The sequence below is a fragment of the Pieris brassicae genome, chromosome 12 (genome assembly GCF_905147105.1).
Source record: "Pieris brassicae chromosome 12, ilPieBrab1.1, whole genome shotgun sequence".
Taxonomy (NCBI): domain Eukaryota; kingdom Metazoa; phylum Arthropoda; class Insecta; order Lepidoptera; family Pieridae; genus Pieris; species Pieris brassicae.
The window spans coordinates 137,094-159,496 of record NC_059676.1 but is presented as its reverse complement, the minus strand read 5'-3'; the positions used below and the strand labels follow the sequence as shown (position 1 = coordinate 159,496).

The 22,403-nt window shown below is 52.4% G+C and overlaps 6 protein-coding genes across 7 annotated transcripts; all 6 read right to left on the bottom strand.

Moving 5' to 3' along the window:
• Positions 1 to 294: 294 nt before the first annotated feature.
• LOC123717001 (histone H2B) lies at positions 295 to 22,221 on the bottom strand. Of its 2 annotated transcripts, XM_045672758.1 has the most exons (2): positions 22,062 to 22,221; positions 295 to 740 (listed from the first exon to the last, which is right to left on the bottom strand). In XM_045672758.1, the coding sequence occupies exons 1-2, from the start codon at positions 22,185 to 22,187 to the stop codon at positions 492 to 494; spliced, it is 375 nt and encodes a 124-aa protein (XP_045528714.1). In that variant the 5' UTR covers positions 22,188 to 22,221; the 3' UTR covers positions 295 to 491. The 2 variants fall into 2 exon arrangements, with proteins under 2 accessions (XP_045528714.1, XP_045528713.1); XM_045672757.1 differs by lacking the exon at positions 22,062 to 22,221 and having other exon boundaries at positions 295 to 942.
• On the bottom strand, positions 6,029 to 6,543 carry LOC123717012 (histone H2A). The gene has a single exon (XM_045672767.1). The coding sequence runs from the start codon at positions 6,468 to 6,470 to the stop codon at positions 6,096 to 6,098; it is 375 nt and encodes a 124-aa protein (XP_045528723.1). The 5' UTR covers positions 6,471 to 6,543; the 3' UTR covers positions 6,029 to 6,095.
• LOC123717022 (histone H4) lies at positions 10,259 to 10,668 on the bottom strand. Its single transcript, XM_045672775.1, has one exon. The coding sequence runs from the start codon at positions 10,587 to 10,589 to the stop codon at positions 10,278 to 10,280; it is 312 nt and encodes a 103-aa protein (XP_045528731.1). The 5' UTR covers positions 10,590 to 10,668; the 3' UTR covers positions 10,259 to 10,277.
• LOC123716984 (late histone H1-like) lies at positions 14,871 to 16,079 on the bottom strand. Its single transcript, XM_045672742.1, has one exon. The coding sequence runs from the start codon at positions 16,017 to 16,019 to the stop codon at positions 15,192 to 15,194; it is 828 nt and encodes a 275-aa protein (XP_045528698.1). The 5' UTR covers positions 16,020 to 16,079; the 3' UTR covers positions 14,871 to 15,191.
• Positions 17,227 to 17,660, bottom strand: LOC123717020 (histone H4). Its single transcript, XM_045672774.1, has one exon. The coding sequence runs from the start codon at positions 17,555 to 17,557 to the stop codon at positions 17,246 to 17,248; it is 312 nt and encodes a 103-aa protein (XP_045528730.1). The 5' UTR covers positions 17,558 to 17,660; the 3' UTR covers positions 17,227 to 17,245.
• On the bottom strand, positions 18,356 to 18,936 carry LOC123717000 (histone H3). Its single transcript, XM_045672756.1, has one exon. It carries the CDS (start codon positions 18,844 to 18,846, stop codon positions 18,436 to 18,438), a length of 411 nt encoding a protein of 136 aa, XP_045528712.1. The 5' UTR covers positions 18,847 to 18,936; the 3' UTR covers positions 18,356 to 18,435.
• Positions 22,222 to 22,403: the final 182 nt, after the last annotated feature.

The window sequence follows — 22,403 nt, the reverse complement described above, 5'->3', positions numbered from 1 at the left end:
GTCAGCGGATAACATTTATGCATGCATAATATATAATTATACTTATATACATACAATGTATGTGTTTGTTTTGATTTTTCTTTATAGGTGATATATATATATATATATATGTGTGTGTAGGTTAACTACTAAAGCCGACATGTTATTTAATAATACATTTTCATGGTAGATTTTATGTCAAATGTTTACTAGATATGTGGTGTATTTAGAGAGTATTTATTTATTTATAGTTTTTTACGCTTGTCGTTGATACTATGTGGTCTCTACGGACTCTTCGGATATATATTGTGGCCCTGAAAAGGGCCGTTTGGTTGGTTGGTTGGTTGGTACTTGATGGTACTATGATGATGATGATGATTATTGTCAATCGCTCTCATTATGATATAATATAAGAGAGAAATCGCCGGCGCTGAGACGACGCGGCGTCTGGATGACGTGTTCGTCTCCTACGTTGCGTACGTCACCGCCGTTGTCCCACCCCGCCGCGACGCTCACTTGGAGCTGGTGTACTTGGTGACGGCCTTGGTGCCCTCGCTGACGGCGTGCTTGGCGAGCTCGCCGGGCAGCAGGAGCCTCACGGAGGTCTGCACCTCGCGGGACGTGATCGTCGAACGCTTGTTGTAGTGAGCGAGACGAGACGCCTCAGCCGCGATCCTCTCGAAGATGTCGTTCACGAACGAGTTCATGATTGACATCGCCTTCGAAGAGATACCGGTGTCGGGGTGCACCTGCTTGAGCACCTTGTAGATGTAAATGGCGTAGCTCTCCTTCCTCTTGTGCTTCTTTTTCTTTTTGTCCGATTTGGATATGTTCTTCTGTGCCTTGCCGGACTTCTTGGCCGCCTTGCCGCTGGTCTTTGGTGGCATAGTGAACGCGAGATGCGAGATGCGAGATGCGAGAGTTGAGAGAATGTATCGACTACTGCACACACCACACGAGAATAGCTTTTTTAAAAAAATCCCGTAGTTATTGTTACACCCTCCCTCGCGAGGGGGGTGTTTTGTCTTGTTCGGGGCGTATGCCCCCTTCAAGTGGTGTTTCTGTTCGCGCCCTGCTGATACAGGGCGGTACGGGGGCGGGCATATAGCCCTTGGTGGGGGCTGCAGGCGCGCGGGGAGACTCAGTCTCTACCCGCTGCGCGCAGCCGATGGGGTCGTGTCCGGAGTGTCAAGTCCGGGTGATGAGGAGGGGGCCAAGGAGTAGTCTCGACTTGGCCCTGGTGTCATGATCGGTGGTATCGGGCAGCTAGCGCGGCTCGCGGTCAAGCACCGCCGGGTGAGACCCCCGGTTGACCCGGGGGAGGCCCAGCGAGGCGACCAGCGGTCGAAGCCGCGTTTGTTGCCCTGGTGTCGTCGGAGCCCGCGGAGAAGAGCTCACGCGGGTACTTGTATTGGTCGGGCGGCCTGGAGTGCCACGGCGCGATGTTGTGGAGGTGAGGATGTTGAGAGGCGTCTGCTCGATCAAACATCCTCATCGCGAGCCGTGCGACGAACTCGTCGATCGACTCCATCCGCAAGTCTCGCGCTATGGTGGCGTTCCTCACGTAGCGTGGTGCATGTACAGCGCACCGTAAGACGGTGTTTTGTACGGTGCGCAGTCTTCGGCGGTTGGTCTCCTTGGCATAGGAGAACCACGCCGGTGCCGCGTACGTGAGGTGAGGGCGCACATACAATTTATGTAGCGCGAGCTTGGTGCGGAGAGGTAGGTTGCCTGTGATCAGTGGGCGGAGCGTATGCGCCGCCCACTTGGCTCTCCCTACAGCCCTGGAGATGTGGGGCGTCATGGTCAGACCCCGGTCTATGGTGACCCCTAGATAGGTGACCGGCGTCTTCCACGGCACGTCTCGATCCAGGAAGCGTAGGGGTGGTGGCAACCTACCCCGGCCGAAGACAATGGCCTGAGTCTTGTCCGGGTTGGCGGCGAGTCTCCACTTGTCCAGCCACTCTGGCAGGAGGTCCAGAGCGCGTTGGAGTTTTTGGGCAGCGTGCGAGGCCCTCAGCGATGACGCCACGTACGCCGTGTCGTCGGCGTAGAGGGCGAGTGTGCACCCCTCGGGGCACGGAACGTCGTCGGTGTACGTGGTGTAGAGCAAGGGCGATAACACGCTACCTTGCGGGACGCCCGCCGTGATGGGTCGCGGTCTCGACGCGGCCTCTCCCGTCGCAACGAAGAACGTGCGCTCGGTGAGAAAGGCGCGGAGCACGGCGACCATTCGGCGGGGCAGTGGAGACTCGATGAGCTTCAGCACGAGGCCGTCGTGCCAGACACGGTCAAAGGCCTTCGCCATGTCCAGCATAACGGCGGCGGCCCCCTCCTTTTTGTTGAGGGCCGAGGCTGCAGTGAAGAGCACCCTCGTCAGCTGCAGCGTCGTGCTGTGCTCGCCGCGGAAGCCGAACTGTTCGGGCCTCGGCTGCAGGTATTGTTCGATCCTCTGCAGCAACAGCCACTCGAACAGTTTCGACTGCGTCGAGAGCAGGGTGATGGGTCGATAGCTCTCGGGTCGGGAAGAGTCCTTCCCGGGCTTCGATATTAGGATCACCTTGCCCTCTTTCCAAGATCTAGGGAAGTGCGTGTACCGGAGGATACCCGTGAAGAGGCGCGACAGCGCAACTATCCACCTCATGGGCAGATGGCGCAGCGCCTCGTGGGTGATGCCATCCGGTCCCGGCGCCTTCCTGGGTCGCAGTCTTGAGATCCTCTTCCGCACTTGCGACGGCGAGAAGAAGATCTGGGCTTCGTCGGTAGAGATCGGGCACGTCAACCACGCCTCGACAGCGTTCACCACCTCTGCCACGCGCGTAGGGGACGTCGCGGGGTTCGGCGAGAACTGACGCTGGAGGTGTTCGGCGAATATTTCGGCCCGATCTGTGTCATCGTAAGTGATGGCGCCGTTGCTGTCGCGAAGGGGACGCTTCGGCTCTGGAGTCCTGTAGAGACGGCGGCAAAGTTGGTAGAGGCGGGTAGGCTCTGTGGTGGCCTCTCCCAGTGTGCGCTCCCATGTGCGCCGTTCGTGTGAGACCAGCTCGGCCTTGACACGTTCGGCGAGGCGATTCAGCTGCGTTTTGAGCGCGGGGCAGCGGTTGCGCTGCCATTGCCTCCTGAGCGCGCGCTTGCGCTGAATCAGCCTTTTCACATAGGGTGCAAGGTCCTGGCAGGTGATCTCCGGCGTGCGCGTTGAGGTCGCTGCCGCCAGAGCTGCCTGGAGTTGCCGCGTCATGGACTCCGCCATGTCGTCAACGGCGCCTGTCGAATCCGGTGGGCCGGGCGCAGGGGTGTCTTCCATGATGGACTCAAAGGTGTTCCAGTCGGTGACCTTCCGGGTGCGTGCGGGCGGGGATGGAGCCCCCGCGATGAGGCACAGCACCGGCTGGTGGTCCGACTGGTATTCGTCCATCAGGACCTCCTGCGCTAGGTGGAGGTCAGGCCGGTTGTGCACCACCAGATCGATGGTGTCCGGCCTGTGGGCGGCTATCCTAGGAAAGTGGGTGGCGGAGTCAGGTCCGCACACCAGGTAGCCGCGCTCTTCGGCGTGGTGCAAGAGGCGACGACCTCGCGCGTTCGTGACTTGGGAATGCCAGTTGATGTGTTTGGCATTCCAGTCACCCGCGATGATCGTCGGCTTCGCGCTGAGAGCTGCCTCCAGCTCGGCTTCAATGAAATTTGCGCCGGGGGGAGCGTAGGCGGCCAACACGTCTGTGGGCTGACCGCCCAGTTCCAGCTCTACCCCCAGCGTCAGGATGCCAGTCAGGTTGACGGCCTGGATAGCGCGGTGAGGAATGCTCCTTCTAACCAGCACTGCCAGGCCGCGCATGGGCGCCCCGTTGATCGCCTGATGCTCTTCGCGGTAAACGAAGTAGCCCGCAGCACTCAGGCGGTCGGTGGGGCGCAGGTGTGTCTCTGAAATGAGCGCAACATCTACGTTGTGTGTACGTAGGATGTTGCGCAGGTAGGGACCTTTCCCCCTAAGGCCCTCGGCGTTCCAGTGTAGGAGGCGTAAGATCATTGTTGTTGGTGTGTGTGTCTTACGCCTCGACTGCGCGGCCGGCGTCCTCCATGGGTCGGGGCAGGCGGAGTCGGGTAGAGGGCGCTCAACAATGAGTTGACCGCCCTGTCGACCGCCTCAGCAATCGCCGCCTCGCTGAGGAACATCTGGCCCCTCAGAGGGCCCCCGCTGCGGGGGCGTGCGGCGCGCTGTCCGGCGGTCCTGGAGGCTCCAGCGGCTGGAGCGGAGTCAGGAGCGGCCCTACTGGGGCCCTCCGCGAAGTGCGCGGAATTTTCCGCGCGCGGGGGGGCGGGGGGTTGTAACCCCCCCCGGCCTCTTCTACCTCGGGGGCGCCTGCGTTGACCTCTGGGAGGCTCCGCAGGGTACGAAATTAATTCCGCATCCTGCGGGTGTGCGGCGCGCTGCTCATGGGCGCGTCGTTCAGCCTGCGCATGCGTGCGCGGCTCTCCTCCCTTTGAACGCGGCGCCGCGGGTCCCGCAGCGCGAGCGCCACGCGTACCGCGCGCACCGCGCGCATCATGCGCACCGCGCGCGTCCGCGGCACCCTTGCCCCCTGTGGTGTGCGCCACCGTGCCTGCGCGCTTATTGCGCGCCTCCTCCTTCAGCACCGGACACGTGCTGTGGTTAGCCGTATGCGCCCCCTTGCAGTTGGCGCATTTCGGCGTGGCCCCCTTTGGTAGGGGGCAGTCGGCGGAGTGGTGTTCCTCCCCGCACCGCACACAGGCTAAGGCCCGGTGGCATTGGTGCGAGGAGTGCCTAAATCCTTGGCAGCGGTGGCACTGAGCGGGGCCCCTTTTGCCCCGCCAAGATTCAATGGTGACCCCCGGTATACACAACAGCTCCTTTATGTTGTATATAGCGGGGGTGAGGTCGGGGGTGCGGCGCAGGATAATTAAAAATATGCACCCCGGCCTGCCCCTTCTGGCACGTATGGGCTGAGCGTGCTCCGGCTCGAACCCTAAGTCGCGCAGCTCCGACAAGATGGCCTCGGGCTCCGTGTCCGCCGGAATGCCTCGTAGCGCCACCTTCAGCTGCCGCTCCGCTGGTAGGGAGTATGAGAAGTAGACGACTTTTACGCCGCTACTCTCTAACTCCCCTAGGTACCGCTGCACCAAACGGTACTCCTCCTCGTCTTGGGGCAGGATTTTTAACCCCTGCCCGAATGCGCGCGCATTAATTGTGCGCCCAAGCCGCCGCTTCATCTCCCTGACGTGCGTTGTCCAGTCAGGGAGAGACTCGATGACAAACGGCGGATACTTGGGCTTTGGAGGCGCGGGGGGCAGGGGTGCAAGGGGGGGCCGGCGGGCTACTGCCGGCGAGGCGGTCGTTGCGGCAAAATTTAAAAAAATTTTCGTCACTTCAGTATACTTCACTTTGAAAGTGTTCTTGCAACCGGTCCGGCGTTACATGGTATACGATTCGCGGCGGCCAATCGATCGCGTCGTTACCGTTAGAACGCCGCGTGTCGGGACACGAGAGGGGCGGGGGGGGGGGGGCGGCGCCGTCGAAGGGGGCGGGGCGTTGTATTATATGTGTATCTGTCTCTATCTCCGTCTCCCTCTCCCTCTGACACGATTTATTTATGGTTATTTAAAGTAAAATTTACAACAACAACAAAAAAAAAATGTACATAACATAACATAGTATGCATGTATTGTCTATTAAATATTACTGATTGGATGATTGCGTAAGCGAGGAATTTCGAGCGTGTTATTATTATTAAGTATTGGTTATTGTCTATATTATATTGTAGTATAGGTAATTTAATACTAATTTGATAGAAACAAATAATCATCTACTAATATTACATTTAGTCTGATTACCGTTTTTATATATCACAGTAGTAGTAGTAGTAGTAGTATTAGTAGTATACTTATAATAGATAATAATATGTAGGTAGGTATAATCTCGGTGAGATCAAAGTACGTATTATGTCGTTGAAACATTTATCTAACAAAAAAATGGTGGTGGTACGGTTGCCACACCACCACCACCACCACCATCATTGCGTTTTAATGAATCATATTGCGGCCCTGAAAAGGGCCTTTTAGGTCGTTGCAATGACAACGATACGATTGTATTGTAATGTAATTTATGTCTTCTTCTCGGTCTTCTTGGGGAGAAGGACCGCCTGAATGTTAGGCAGTACACCGCCCTGTGCGATGGTCACGCCGGAGAGTAGCTTGTTGAGCTCCTCGTCGTTGCGTATGGCCAACTGCAGGTGACGCGGTATGATCCTGGTCTTTTTGTTGTCACGGGCCGCGTTACCGGCCAACTCGAGCACTTCGGCCGCCAGGTACTCCATAACGGCCGCAAGGTAGACCGGCGCACCGGCACCCACCCTCTCGGCGTAGTTGCCCTTCCTGAGCAGCCTGTGGATACGACCGACCGGGAACTGGAGACCTGCGCGGTTGGAACGCGACTTTGCCTTCCCCTTGACCTTGCCGCCCTTGCCACGTCCGGACATTTTGTATGATTGTTTGTTTGTACGTACACAACACGACACTACTCTACACAACTACTCGACAGCGAAACGGTAAGACTGGTGAGTGAGGTTTTTTTTTCCATAGCGACGAATTTGTTAAATATAAATTCCAACGGTATTTAACCAACCGGCCGGGTATGACAAACGACGAGGTCTACTTCTCTACGCTACTAAACGCGATTGGATGCCGGCCGAGCGAGCGAGCGATATTCAGAGAGATAGAGAGCGAGCGAGATGGGGAGGGCTGACTGACGTCCAGTACCGTATCTACGTATACATAATATTATGTAAAGAAAAAAAGTAGTATGTTTCTTTATTGTATACTAGATGGCGGTAGCATCCATCCATCGCGGTTGGAAAAAGTAGTCGAATCTTGAGATTGAATTGAGTTTTAATGACGTTTCTCTATTTTTTTTAAGTTTAATGAAATTAAGCAACACAACACAACACAAATTGTTTATTTGAATTATCAATTCCAAATAAAATAACATATATAATCTTATACGTTGTATTCTTATATTCTTATACTGTTACGTTTAACCGTCCCTCCGCGACTTATTTATATAAAAAAAAAAAATAATAATAATAATTAATAAATAATAATGTGAAGTAGACACTACTAATGGGTAGAAGATAGATGATAACTTCTAATGAACCTATTGTCGATTTTTATATTTCAAGTTAGGGTTTCACAGACAGACAGACAGACAGACAGACAGACAGACAGCCCGGTATGTTTGCCTAATTACGTAATATATATACGTAGGTGTATAAAATATAAATCTCATATTTTTAGCACATTATTTTTTAAAGATATTGTAAAATGATGGCAATGATGTACAGTAGAAATATGAAATATGCGGGGGGCGGGGGCGGGGGGTAGTGCAATAGGTCTCTCTATTGTTTGCAACTTTTATTGCACCAACACATCTGGCAAAGGTGTAATTATTTTAGAATATTGTTTTGTCGGGAGTCGGGCAGTCGGGCGGCGGAGGCGGAGGCGACGCTCCAGGCGGGCCCGTGCGATTAACACGTATTAATTATTGTTATAGCGATTGGTAGACGACGACGACGACGACGACGAAGAAGAAGTGATCGCGACGGTGGTGGTGGTTATGGTGGTGTCGTACGGTACGGTGATTGTGGCGAAGAACGGCGGTGCTATACAGGTGTGATATGAATATATATATATTTATTTATTTATTTATCGATTTATCTATTTGTCTATTTTTTGTATCTCTCGTGTGAAGTGCGCGCGTTCAACGAACTGATTGAGATGAGATGTGACGTGACGTGACGTGACGTGACGTGACGTGATGTGATGTGATGTGATGTGATGTGATGTGATGTACGATCAAGATGATCAGAGAGAATGTCTATCTATCTATCTATCTATCTATATATCTCTAAGACTGAACTGTGAAGTGTTGTTTTCTAGGATCGCATTAATTAAGTGTCGCGACGGCTGTCGAGTTGCTAGCAAATAGGTAAGTTAATAATATGTATATCACTACTTTTTTTTTTTTATATCTTTAACAACATGCATTGCATACATACAGGCATTATACCAACACACGATACTAACAAAATGCACGTAAATACTATATATATACAAATAGTTCAAAAACGTTTCCTTGGAAAGCTTTGCAATCGTCTACGCTTGCCTGGCGTGCCGCCGTGCCTACAATTGCACGTGTACAAACGTGTGCTTATAGCAAGCTTATTTCAAGTTTATTTATATAAAATATTTAACTTTTATAATATACATACATCTTTGCGTATATACCCCTAGCGTTGCTGTCTCGCTCTTACAACTTAATTACAAATATCTATTGATGTGTGGTTTAAATTTTTAATTTATTTTATTACTGTTCTGTACTGTTTTTGATATTTTTGATATATAATCAATATAATCATATTTTTTAGGCATACACGTTGATTTAGAATATGTATATGTTTCGACAAAATAGGTAATCTCTTATTATTTATTTATTTATTTAATTATATATAAGTAATTTTATTATTACTACCTTTTCACGTTTATTTATCGATTGAAACTCTCAACTTCGGTTTCGCGAAACATATGTTAGCCCTGAAAAGGGCTTTTTGTGTGGCGTGTTTGTGCGTGTTGTTGTGTGTGTGTGTATACATACAACATCGACACAACCGACCAACTTGTGATGCGTTCGTCGCTCTTCCGTCCGGTGGCCGACCCTCCTCCTCCTCCTCCTCCTTCTTCTTCTTACCGGTGATCAGCGCACGCGAACACAGTGCGGCGGCTCGTGCGTATTGAACGTGGATTGTCGCGTTCACTTCTTGGAAGCGGCCGATGCCTTTTTAGCGGTGGCGGCCTTCGATTTGGGCGCGGCGGCTGCTGCCTTCTTCGGTTTGGGTGCTTTAGGTTTTTTGGTCGGTGGTTTCGCGCTCCTCTTCGCCTTGGAAGCGGCGGCGGTGGTCGACGCGCCCTTGCCGGACGCTGCGGCGGAGGGGGCCGCGGAGCCGCGACCTTTCTTCGGAGCGGCCGACGCGGCCGGCTTCCTCTTGGCCGCAGCGGCTGCCTTCTTGTCTTTGGCGGTGCCACCCCTTCCGCCCGCCTTGGCGGGGGACGCGGTCTCGGCGGCCGCGGCGGCGGCCTTCTTGCTCCTGGCGCCCGCACTCGCGGCGGTCTTCTTGGCGGCTTGTGCGGTCGGCTTCTTCACCGATTTGGCCGCGGAGGACGCCGCCGCGGCGGAGCCCCTGCCTATATGCGTTTTCTCGTATTCGGCGTGGAAACTTTTCACTAACACGTCTCAGTTTGATCGGATTTTTTCCAATATATAATCGAGAAATTGCACAAAATCTCTATTCTAATTAGACTTTATGATATCCGCGACCGGTCACGACTTCGAGTCGCCCTGCAGGCGTTGGCGTGCGTTAGGTATCGACTTTTAAAGTTTGTTATTGTCGACTCGCGCGCGTACCGTTAACTTTAAATTGACAATTAAACAATTAAATCAAACGGTATTCGCACGTGCGATGTCTCCCGTTGAACGTCAAGATTCCAAGGTTCAACGGGATCCGTTCGTTTAGACAATATATTAAGATTACGATTGATTTTATCGCATCGAATGCGGCATGTTGTAGAACAGCACCACTCTCCGAGACGAGGCCGTAGAGGCGCGCGTTCTCTTCGCTCCGTAACACACACTACACAAATGAAATGTATATATTATTTATTAATAAAATATATATATTGGTAAAAGGTTGATGATAATATAACAAAAGATGTAAATAAGAAAATTTCATTAGCCCAGGAGCGATTCGGTCGCGACCTGCGGCCGTTTAGGTTAGACGTATATCTATATTGTTAATTTTCATAATATATCATATGTATATTATTATCAAAATCTCTCAATTACGCTATATTACGACGTGATTGTTAAAGCCGTACCGTACCGTACCGTGTACCTACTTTACATACTAAGTACATACGAAGACTTTATATTATTATCATGCTACACGTAACGTGTATGTAGGTATGTAGATAGTTAGCTTTAGATATCTATAGGGAAATGTAGCGGTTTTGCATTCGATATTAATTTTCCATCTATTAAATATAAACATATACATACCAATATATATTGGTATATTAATTAATTTTAGGTGACGTTTAGTCGTTGTGATAACGTTTTATTTTTATTATCGAAACATATGCGGCCCTGAAAAGGGCCTTTTGTTGTTGTTGTTGTTGTTGTTGAAAAATACATATAGTTAGGTAGGTAGGTCAGTGGATATACGACCGAACCCAACTTAACCTCCGAAACCGTAGAGGGTGCGGCCCTGGCGCTTCAGAGCGTACACGACGTCCATTGCGGTGACGGTCTTCCTCTTGGCGTGCTCCGTGTAGGTTACCGCGTCGCGGATGACGTTCTCGAGGAAAACCTTGAGAACACCGCGGGTCTCCTCGTATATGAGACCGGAGATACGTTTCACGCCACCCCTGCGCGCCAGACGTCGAATCGCCGGCTTGGTGATACCCTGGATGTTATCACGGAGCACCTTCCTGTGCCGCTTCGCGCCACCTTTTCCCAATCCCTTTCCTCCCTTACCGCGACCGGTCATTGTGAACCAGCGAGTTTCGAATTGAAAACTGAGTGAATGAAAGAATCAACCAACACTGCGTACGTGCCTCACGTACTACGTTCACGCGTAGTTATTGTTACACCCTCCCTCGCGAGGGGGGTGTTTTGTCTTGTTCGGGGCGTATGCCCCCTTCAAGTGGTGTTTCTGTTCGCGCCCTGCTGATACAGGGCGGTACGGGGGCGGGCATATAGCCCTTGGTGGGGGCTGCAGGCGCGCGGGGAGACTCAGTCTCTACCCGCTGCGCGCAGCCGATGGGGTCGTGTCCGGAGTGTCAAGTCCGGGTGATGAGGAGGGGGCCAAGGAGTAGTCTCGACTTGGCCCTGGTGTCATGATCGGTGGTATCGGGCAGCTAGCGCGGCTCGCGGTCAAGCACCGCCGGGTGAGACCCCCGGTTGACCCGGGGGAGGCCCAGCGAGGCGACCAGCGGTCGAAGCCGCGTTTGTTGCCCTGGTGTCGTCGGAACCCGCGGAGAAGAGCTCACGCGGGTACTTGTATTGGTCGGGCGGCCTGGAGTGCCACGGCGCGATGTTGTGGAGGTGAGGATGTTGAGAGGCGTCTGCTCGATCAAACATCCTCATCGCGAGCCGTGCGACGAACTCGTCGATCGACTCCATCCGCAAGTCTCGCGCTATGGTGGCGTTCCTCCGGTGGCACCGTAAGACGGTGTTTTGTACGGTGCGCAGTCTTCGGCGGTTGGTCTCCTTGGCATAGGAGAACCACGCCGGTGCCGCGTACGTGAGGTGAGGGCGCACATACAATTTATGTAGCGCGAGCTTGGTGCGGAGAGGTAGGTTGCCTGTGATCAGTGGGCGGAGCGTATGCGCCGCCCACTTGGCTCTCCCTACAGCCCTGGAGATGTGGGGCGTCATGGTCAGACCCCGGTCTATGGTGACCCCTAGATAGGTGACCGGCGTCTTCCACGGCACGTCTCGATCCAGGAAGCGTAGGGGTGGTGGCAACCTACCCCGGCCGAAGACAATGGCCTGAGTCTTGTCCGGGTTGGCGGCGAGTCTCCACTTGTCCAGCCACTCTGGCAGGAGGTCCAGAGCGCGTTGGAGTTTTTGGGCAGCGTGCGAGGCCCTCAGCGATGACGCCACGTACGCCGTGTCGTCGGCGTAGAGGGCGAGTGTGCACCCCTCGGGGCACGGAACGTCGTCGGTGTACGTGGTGTAGAGCAAGGGCGATAACACGCTACCTTGCGGGACGCCCGCCGTGATGGGTCGCGGTCTCGACGCGGCCTCTCCCGTCGCAACGAAGAACGTGCGCTCGGTGAGAAAGGCGCGGAGCACGGCGACCATTCGGCGGGGCAGTGGAGACTCGATGAGCTTCAGCACGAGGCCGTCGTGCCAGACACGGTCAAAGGCCTTCGCCATGTCCAGCATAACGGCGGCGGCCCCCTCCTTTTTGTTGAGGGCCGAGGCTGCAGTGAAGAGCACCCTCGTCAGCTGCAGCGTCGTGCTGTGCTCGCCGCGGAAGCCGAACTGTTCGGGCCTCGGCTGCAGGTATTGTTCGATCCTCTGCAGCAACAGCCACTCGAACAGTTTCGACTGCGTCGAGAGCAGGGTGATGGGTCGATAGCTCTCGGGTCGGGAAGAGTCCTTCCCGGGCTTCGATATTAGGATCACCTTGCCCTCTTTCCAAGATCTAGGGAAGTGCGTGTACCGGAGGATACCCGTGAAGAGGCGCGACAGCGCAACTATCCACCTCATGGGCAGATGGCGCAGCGCCTCGTGGGTGATGCCATCCGGTCCCGGCGCCTTCCTGGGTCGCAGTCTTGAGATCCTCTTCCGCACTTGCGACGGCGAGAAGAAGATCTGGGCTTCGTCGGTAGAGATCGGGCACGTCAACCACGCCTCGACAGCGTTCACCACCTCTGCCACGCGCGTAGGGGACGTCGCGGGGTTCGGCGAGAACTGACGCTGGAGGTGTTCGGCGAATATTTCGGCCCGATCTGTGTCATCGTAAGTGATGGCGCCGTTGCTGTCGCGAAGGGGACGCTTCGGCTCTGGAGTCCTGTAGAGACGGCGGCAAAGTTGGTAGAGGCGGGTAGGCTCTGTGGTGGCCTCTCCCAGTGTGCGCTCCCATGTGCGCCGTTCGTGTGAGACCAGCTCGGCCTTGACACGTTCGGCGAGGCGATTCAGCTGCGTTTTGAGCGCGGGGCAGCGGTTGCGCTGCCATTGCCTCCTGAGCGCGCGCTTGCGCTGAATCAGCCTTTTCACATAGGGTGCAAGGTCCTGGCAGGTGATCTCCGGCGTGCGCGTTGAGGTCGCTGCCGCCAGAGCTGCCTGGAGTTGCCGCGTCATGGACTCCGCCATGTCGTCAACGGCGCCTGTCGAATCCGGTGGGCCGGGCGCAGGGGTGTCTTCCATGATGGACTCAAAGGTGTTCCAGTCGGTGACCTTCCGGGTGCGTGCGGGCGGGGATGGAGCCCCCGCGATGAGGCACAGCACCGGCTGGTGGTCCGACTGGTATTCGTCCATCAGGACCTCCTGCGCTAGGTGGAGGTCAGGCCGGTTGTGCACCACCAGATCGATGGTGTCCGGCCTGTGGGCGGCTATCCTAGGAAAGTGGGTGGCGGAGTCAGGTCCGCACACCAGGTAGCCGCGCTCTTCGGCGTGGTGCAAGAGGCGACGACCTCGCGCGTTCGTGACTTGGGAATGCCAGTTGATGTGTTTGGCATTCCAGTCACCCGTGATGATCGTCGGCTTCGCGCTGAGAGCTGCCTCCAGCTCGGCTTCAATGAAATTTGCGCCGGGGGGAGCGTAGGCGGCCAACACGTCTGTGGGCTGACCGCCCAGTTCCAGCTCTACCCCCAGCGTCAGGATGCCAGTCAGGTTGACGGCCTGGATAGCGCGGTGAGGAATGCTCCTTCTAACCAGCACTGCCAGGCCGCGCATGGGCGCCCCGTTGATCGCCTGATGCTCTTCGCGGTAAACGAAGTAGCCCGCAGCACTCAGGCGGTCGGTGGGGCGCAGGTGTGTCTCTGAAATGAGCGCAACATCTACGTTGTGTGTACGTAGGATGTTGCGCAGGTAGGGACCTTTCCCCCTAAGGCCCTCGGCGTTCCAGTGTAGGAGGCGTAAGATCATTGTTGTTGGTGTGTGTGTCTTACGCCTCGACTGCGCGGCCGGCGTCCTCCATGGGTCGGGGCAGGCGGAGTCGGGTAGAGGGCGCTCAACAATGAGTTGACCGCCCTGTCGACCGCCTCAGCAATCGCCGCCTCGCTGAGGAACATCTGGCCCCTCAGAGGGCCCCCGCTGCGGGGGCGTGCGGCGCGCTGTCCGGCGGTCCTGGAGGCTCCAGCGGCTGGAGCGGAGTCAGGAGCGGCCCTACTGGGGCCCTCCGCGAAGTGCGCGGAATTTTCCGCGCGCGGGGGGGCGGGGGGTTGTAACCCCCCCCGGCCTCTTCTACCTCGGGGGCGCCTGCGATGACCTCTGGGAGGCTCCGCAGGGTACGAAATTACATTTACAGGTGTGATTTGAATATATATATTTATTTATTTATTTATCGATTTATCTATTTGTCTATTTTTTGTATCTCTCGTGTGAAGTGCGCGCGTTCAACGAACTGATTGAGATGAGATGTGACGTGACGTGATGTGATGTGATGTGATGTGATGTACGATCAAGATGATCAGAGAGAATGTCTATCTATCTATATATCTCTAAGACTGAACTGTGAAGTGTTGTTTTCTAGGATCGCATTAATTAAGTGTCGCGACGTCTGTCGAGTTGCTAGCAAATAGGTAAGTTAATAATATGTATATCACTACTTATTTTTTTTATATCTTTAACAACGTGCATTGCATACATACAGGCATTATACCAACACATGATACTAACAAAATGCACGTAAATACTATATATATATATATACAATATATATATATATATACAAATAGTTCAAAAACGTTTCCTTGGAAAGCTTTGCAATCGTCTACGCTTGCCTGGCGTGCCGCCGTGCCTACTATTGCACGTGTACAAACGTGTGCTTATAGCAAGCTTATTTCAAGTTTATTTATATAAAATATTTAACTTTTATAATATACATACATCTTTGCGTATATACCCCTAGCGTTGCTGTCTCGCGCTTACAACTTAATTACAAATATCTATTGATGTGTGGTTTAAGTTTTTATTTTGTTTATTACTGTTCTGTACTGTTTTTGATATTTTTGATATATAATCAATATAATCATATTTTTTAGGCATACACGTTGATGTAGAATATGTATATGTTTCGACAAAATAGGTAATCTCTTATTATTTATTTATTTATTTAATTATATATAAGTAATTTTATTATTACTACCTTTTCACGTTTATTTATCGATTGAAACTCTCAACTTCGGTTTCGCGAAACATATGTTAGCCCTGAAAAGGGCTTTTTGTGTGGCGTGTTTGTGCGTGTTGTGTGTGTGTGTATACATACAACATCGACACAACCGACCAACTTGTGATGCGTTCGTCGCTCTTCCGTCCGGTGGCCGACCCTCCTCCTCCTCCTTCTTCTTCTTACCGGTGATCAGCGCACGCGAACACAGTGCGGCGGCTCGTGCGTATTGAACGTGGATTGTCGCGTTCACTTCTTGGAAGCGGCCGATGCCTTTTTAGCGGTGGCGGCCTTCGATTTGGGCGCGGCGGCTGCTGCCTTCTTCGGTTTGGGTGCTTTAGGTTTTTTGGTCGGTGGTTTCGCGCTCCTCTTCGCCTTGGAAGCGGCGGCGGTGGTCGACGCGCCCTTGCCGGACGCTGCGGCGGAGGCGGCCGCGGAGCCGCGACCTTTCTTCGGAGCGGCCGACGCGGCCGGCTTCCTCTTGGCCGCAGCGGCTGCCTTCTTGTCTTTGGCGGTGCCACCCCTTCCGCCCGCCTTGGCGGGGGACGCGGTCTCGGCGGCCGCGGCGGCGGCCTTCTTGCTCCTGGCGCCCGCACTCGCGGCGGTCTTCTTGGCGGCTTGTGCGGTCGGCTTCTTCACCGATTTGGCCGCGGAGGACGCCGCCGCGGCGGAGCCCCTGCCGCCGGAGGAAGCGGAGGCGGCCGTCGCCTTCTTCGCCGCGCCGCCGCCGGTTCCCGACTTGCTGTCTATCTTGAACGAGCCCGATGCGCCCTTGCCCTTCGTCTGAATCAGGGTGCCGGAGGCGACCGCGCGCTTGAGATACTTTCTTATGAACGGCGCCAACCTCTCGGCGTCTAGGCTATAATTCGAGGCGATGTATTTCTTGATCGCCTGCAGGGACGATCCGCTCCTCTCCTTGAGCTCTTTGATCGCGCTGTTGACCATGTCGGAAGTCTTGGGGTGCGTTGGTCTCGCCTTGGGTTTCTTCGCGGCGGCGGCCGCCGCTGCCGCTTTTGGTGCCTTCTTGGCGGGCGTCGCCGGCGCGGGTGTCTCCGATGCTACTGCTGTGTCGGCCATTTTTATTTTTATTTTTTATTAACAATTAATTAGACACACTTAACAACGTTAACACGTAAATTAACGAGTTTTTAATATATTGTAAAATTGTAGTGAATGTACAACAATGCTAAGAGTGCGCGGCGCTAGTGAGCGCCTGCCAGACGAATCAGTATACCGCGACGAGAGCTTCGTCAACTATATGCGTTTTCTCGTATTCGGCGTGGAAACTTTTCACTAACACGTCTCAGTTTGATCGGATTTTTTCCAATATATAATCGAGAAATTGCACAAAATCTCTATTCTAATTAGACTTTATGATATCCGCGACCGGTCACGACTTCGAGTCGCCCTGCAGGCGTTGGCGTGCGTTAGGTATCGACTTTTAAAGTTTGTTATTGTCGACTCGCGCGCGTACCGTTAACTTTAAATTGACAATTAAACAATTAAATCAAACGGTATTCGCACGTGCGATGTCTCCCGTTGAACGTCAAGATTCCAAGGTTCAACGGGATCCGTTCGTTTAGACAATATATTAAGATTACGATTGATTTTATCGCATCGAATGCGGCATGTTGTAGAACAGCACCACTCTCCGAGACGAGGCCGTAGAGGCGCGCGTTCTCTTCGCTCCGTAACACACACTACACAAATGAAATGTATATATTATTTATTAATAAAATATATATATTGGTAAAAGGTTGATGATAATATAACAAAAGATGTAAATAAGAAAATTTCATTAGCCCAGGAGCGATTCGGTCGCGACCTGCGGCCGTTTAGGTTAGACGTATATCTATATTGTTAATTTTCATAATATATCATATGTATATTATTATCAAAATCTCTCAATTACGCTATATTACGACGTGATTGTTAAAGCCGTACCGTACCGTACCGTGTACCTACTTTACATACTAAGTACATACGAAGACTTTATATTATTATCATGCTACACGTAACGTGTATGTAGGTATGTAGATAGTTAGCTTTAGATATCTATAGGGAAATGTAGCGGTTTTGCATTCGATATTAATTTTCCATCTATTAAATATAAACATATGCATACCAATATATATTGGTATATTAATTAATTTTAGGTGACGTTTAGTCGTTGTGATAACGTTTTATTTTTATTATCGAAACATATGCGGCCCTGAAAAGGGCCTTTTGTTGTTGTTGTTGTTGTTGTTGAAAAATACATATAGTTAGGTAGGTAGGTCAGTGGATATACGACCGAACCCAACTTAACCTCCGAAACCGTAGAGGGTGCGGCCCTGGCGCTTCAGAGCGTACACGACGTCCATTGCGGTGACGGTCTTCCTCTTGGCGTGCTCCGTGTAGGTTACCGCGTCGCGGATGACGTTCTCGAGGAAAACCTTGAGAACACCGCGGGTCTCCTCGTATATGAGACCGGAGATACGTTTCACGCCACCCCTGCGCGCCAGACGTCGAATCGCCGGCTTGGTGATACCCTGGATGTTATCACGGAGCACCTTCCTGTGCCGCTTCGCGCCACCTTTTCCCAATCCCTTTCCTCCCTTACCGCGACCGGTCATTGTGAACCAGCGAGTTTCGAATTGAAAACTGAGTGAATGAAAGAATCAACCAACACTGCGTACGTGCCTCACGTACTACGTTCACTGTTCGAATGCGCTTCGCGCCGATTAACTCGCGGTTTATATAGAAGAATGCCCGAACCTCGAATATATATAAGTCGGCAGTTGTCCGAGGGGCGCGGGGGGGAATCGGTCGGTTTGTAGAGATATTCGTCCTTTAATGTTATTTTCGTTGTCGGTTACGTATGTATAATATATAATAACTACATAAATAAGCAAAATGAACCCTCCAAATATGTCTATTATATTATGACAAACTACAAACGGTAAAGACGTAATACGCAAACAAAAAAATCAATAAAAACAATTAACAAAATTATTAAACTGAGTTGACAAGAGTCAACGCAACGCAACCTTAAGTGGTGCCATAAATATGTACTTAAATAATAAAAAAAATATTTATTATTGTGGGCGTGAGGTACTTATTGTTTTCTAAGAAACAATGTAACAATAGTGTAAAATATAGACGCATAATAGAAAATAATATATATATATATATATTTTTTTTATTCTATTTCTTTTAAAACCTGTTTGTTACCGGACAGACGGTGCGATTGGTCTGTTTAGTCAAAATTTTGTAAATCGTAAAACAATTGATTAATAATTTTCTATCAGTTCATTACTTTTTTTTTTATTTTATTTTAAAAGTTTTACGTTTTAATCGTTCGACACGTGATGTCTGTCTGACTGTGGCACTACTGTTGAGTGTGCACAATTAGATGCATCATTTGAATCATATGCGGCCCTGAAAAGGGCCTTTTGTTGTAGTAATAATAATAATAATAATATGTTATGTTATGTATACATATTACGCAAAATTAAGCACGCTCGCCGCGAATGCGTCTCGCCAGTTGGATGTCCTTGGGCATGATCGTCACTCGCTTAGCGTGAATGGCGCACAGGTTGGTGTCCTCGAAGAGACCCACCAGATACGCCTCGCTCGCCTCCTGAAGCGCCATCACGGCGGAGCTCTGGAACCTGAGGTCGGTCTTGAAGTCCTGCGCAATCTCCCTCACCAGACGTTGGAACGGCAACTTGCGGATCAACAGCTCGGTACTCTTCTGGTAGCGACGGATCTCTCTCAGCGCGACGGTGCCGGGCCTGTAACGGTGAGGCTTCTTCACGCCGCCGGTGGCGGGAGCGCTCTTGCGGGCCGCCTTTGTGGCGAGCTGCTTTCGCGGCGCCTTACCGCCGGTGGACTTACGGGCTGTCTGCTTTGTACGTGCCATTACGACGACTGCTCGAACTCGCTCACTAACTAACTCAACTCTAAAATTATACGATCACGATCGACACGTCCGTCGCGTATCAACTGTGGTGATGATATAAACCGCGTTCACGCTTTTCTTTATGGAATCTCGCTGTTGGCCTTATGGGCCTTTACAGCTCAGCTCGGGCTGTTTTGGCGAGCGTAGCTCGGCCAGAATGGCGTTTTATCCCGCGGCTAGCGCAAGGGCGTCTCCTGTGAGACTCGAACCTCGGCTTGGGCCGTCGCGGGGCGGTCAATCGCCTGAAGGGCAGGACGGAAGCTCACTGTAGTGAGCGAAGTGCGAAGTAAAGGTCCTCGCCTTCCCCGGTGAAGGCGGTTTTTTACCCTAGTCTGTGAATTTCTATTTTTATTATTGGCCGCGCGGGCGGCATTTAATTTATTGTTTGCTACAGTAATTGGATCGTCCGGATCCGTTAGTATGTGTCGGGGCCTCCTACGAGCCTTTTTTGTCGGGAAGGGGTAATAGTTGATGCTATTACGCACTAGCGGATTGGGATGGTGTTTAGCCTTGTCAAAGTGGCGTGTGGACGCCAACTTCATCCATTGGGCTATGGTAGGGAGCTCTAGGTCGTGGTGGAGATCGACGTTTCTCACATAGAAGGGCGCACCGGTCGCGATTCTCATGAATCGCGACTGAAGCACCTGTAGCCGGTGTATATAGGAGGGGGCACAATGCGCAAAGACTACGCTAGCGTATGTCATGCACGGTCGGATGCAGGCCTTGTACAGGGTGACCTTGTGTCTGAGAGACATTTGACTCCTTTTATTTAGGAGGAAATGAAGGCGAGAGAGGACAAAATGGGCCTTCTTGCGAACGGCGGCTATGTGCTTTCGGAAAGACATGCCGCTATCGAGCGTGACTCCTAGATATTTAACGGACTTTTGCCATGGAATGGCTTGCCCGTATAGGGTTACCTCTGTCTTGAGGTGAAATTTATCCCTAGCGATAGCACCGGGGTTGCCCCTGGCAAAGAGAACTGCTACGCTTTTCTCGGGATTTATTTGGAAGCCCCATTTCCGAAACCATTCGCCTAACGATGTGGTAGCGGTCTGGAGTCTGTCCACAATGACACCTCTATCTTTATGGGTGGTATAGAGAGCGGTGTCATCGGCATAGAGGGCTAGCTCCACATTTGGAGCCCTAGGGATGTCGCCGGTATACAGCGTGAACAGAAGGGGCGAGAGGACCGAGCCCTGAGGGACTCCGGCCATGATGGGGCGAGGAGACGATAACGTTCCTTCTACGCGATAGCGCATTGAGCGGTCGGACAAGAAGTCGTGTACGATACGCACGAGTCTTAGTGGCACATTAAGGTGGTAGAGCTTGTAAACCAAGCCGTTGTGCCAGACCTTGTCGAAAGCTTTCGCTATGTCGAAGAAGAGCGCACCCGTGGCTCTCGGTTTCAGGGAGCTATTCATCCCGGAGAGGATGTGCTCCGTGATTCGATGGACTTGATGAACGCACGAGTGGGCCGGCCTGAAGCCAAACTGCTCATCGGGAATGAGCCCCTTATCTAGGGCAAAGTCTAGGAGGCGCTTTTTAAGTACCTTCTCGTAAAGCTTGCTAAGCGTATTGAGAAGGCTGATAGGGCGGTAACTGGTGGGGTTGTTACGGGGTTTGCCTGGTTTGTGAATACCAATGACAATGGACTCTTTCCACTGCGCCGGGAAGGTGCAGTTTTCAAGGAGGCAATTGAAAATGGACACTAGTAGGCATATCAGATGGGGCGGGAGGCACCGGAGGACCTTGTTCGAGATGGCGTCGAGACCTGGAGATTTACGAGGCAGTGAACTCTTTATTAGAGTTTTGACCTCGGCGATCGACGTAGGAGGGAGCGGCTCGGGAGGGAGGGGCAGTGCTACGATGCGTTCGACCTCGCGGTTCACGTGTTCGACGTGCGCCGGGTCGCTATGATCGAGATACGGGGTGCACTGCTCCACTAGGTTGACGGCTAAGCACTCGGCTTTTTCGTCGTCGTCGAATGCGTCAGGCAGATTTGGACGCTTGAGAGGGGGCATGGACGCCACCGTGTCGGTTTTAAGGGAACGCGCGAGAGACCAATAGGCCGTGTGCGAAGGTGACAATTCGCTGGTAAGACGGTCCCAGCGTTCGTTTCTAATTTCCCGCATGCGCTCTTTGACTCGGCGCTGCGAGGCGCGGAGTGCTCTGCGGTTTTCGTCGGTCGGTGCTCTGGCGAAGGCGCGAGTCGCCGCGTTCTTCTCGGTCAACAGACGCCTCGCGTCCGGGGGAAGCTCCCAGCGTTGAGCGAACTCATCTGGGACCTTCCGGGACGACTCGGCGACCTTGGTCTGAATGTGATTGGTGACCGAGGAGATCGCGTCTAACGCGTGAGCGGACGAGACTAAATTGACGGGGACATTTGGGAGGGCAGAGGTGTCGGCGGGCTTGAGGGCCTCGTCTAACTTCTGCCAGTCGACAATGGACTTGAACCTCTTCTCTCGAGTGTTAGGAGGGCCGAATTCAAAGTGAACCGGGAAGTGGTCCGAGTCTAACTCGTGTAACGTCTCTACGCTTCGCGGCTGTAGTGCCACGTTACGTAAAACCGCTACGTCTATGACGTCCGTTGAGAGAAGGCCGTTGCCTGTTATGCCACGGCGAGTCGGTTGTATGGGGGCAATGACGTTGAAATTGAGCACGTCTATAAGCCTATTGAGGGCTAACCCATTAGGGTTTTGTTTTGAACTATTCCAGTCCCCGTGTTTGCTATTGAGATCCCCGACTAATAAGACCGAGGGGCCCATCGCAAACAGGGTTCTGAGATCGCTCTCTAGTATGACCTTGGCGGGAGGGAGGTACACCGACGCGATAATAATCGGCTGATGGCCGGTCATGGCTACGCGCAACACAGAGCACTCTATGTTGGTAAGGGAGGGCGGGTCTAACGGCGAGCAGTGAAGCGCTCGTCTATAATAAATGAGCGTACCGCCTTTCGCCGTAGGTCGGTCGTTTCGCACTACGTTGTAATTTGCGAATCTGGGAGCGCGAACGCTGGGCTTGAGGAAAGATTCCTGTACTAGGAAAATATCTATTTGGTGGCGAACGAGGAAATCTCGAACCAAATCTGCCTGCGGCTTGAAACCGTTTGCATTGAAAGTCACCACGGACAGTGATCGGGCCTTGATCCTAGACGTGGGGTGCACCTGCTTGAGGACCTTGTAGATGTAAATGGCGTAGCTCTCCTTCCTCTTGTGCTTCTTTTTCTTTTTGTCCGATTTGGATATGTTCTTCTGTGCCTTGCCGGACTTCTTGGCCGCCTTGCCGCTGGTCTTTGGTGGCATAGTGAACGCGAGATGCGAGATGCGTGATGCGAGAGTTGAGAGAATGTATCGACTACTGCACACACCACACGAGAATAGCTTTTTTAAAAAAATTCGCGTAGTTATTGTTACGCCCTCCCTCGCGAGGGGGGTGTTTTGTCTTGTTCGGGGCGTATGCCCCCTTCAAGTGGTGTTTCTGTTCGCGCCCTGCTGATACAGGGCGGTACGGGGGCGGGC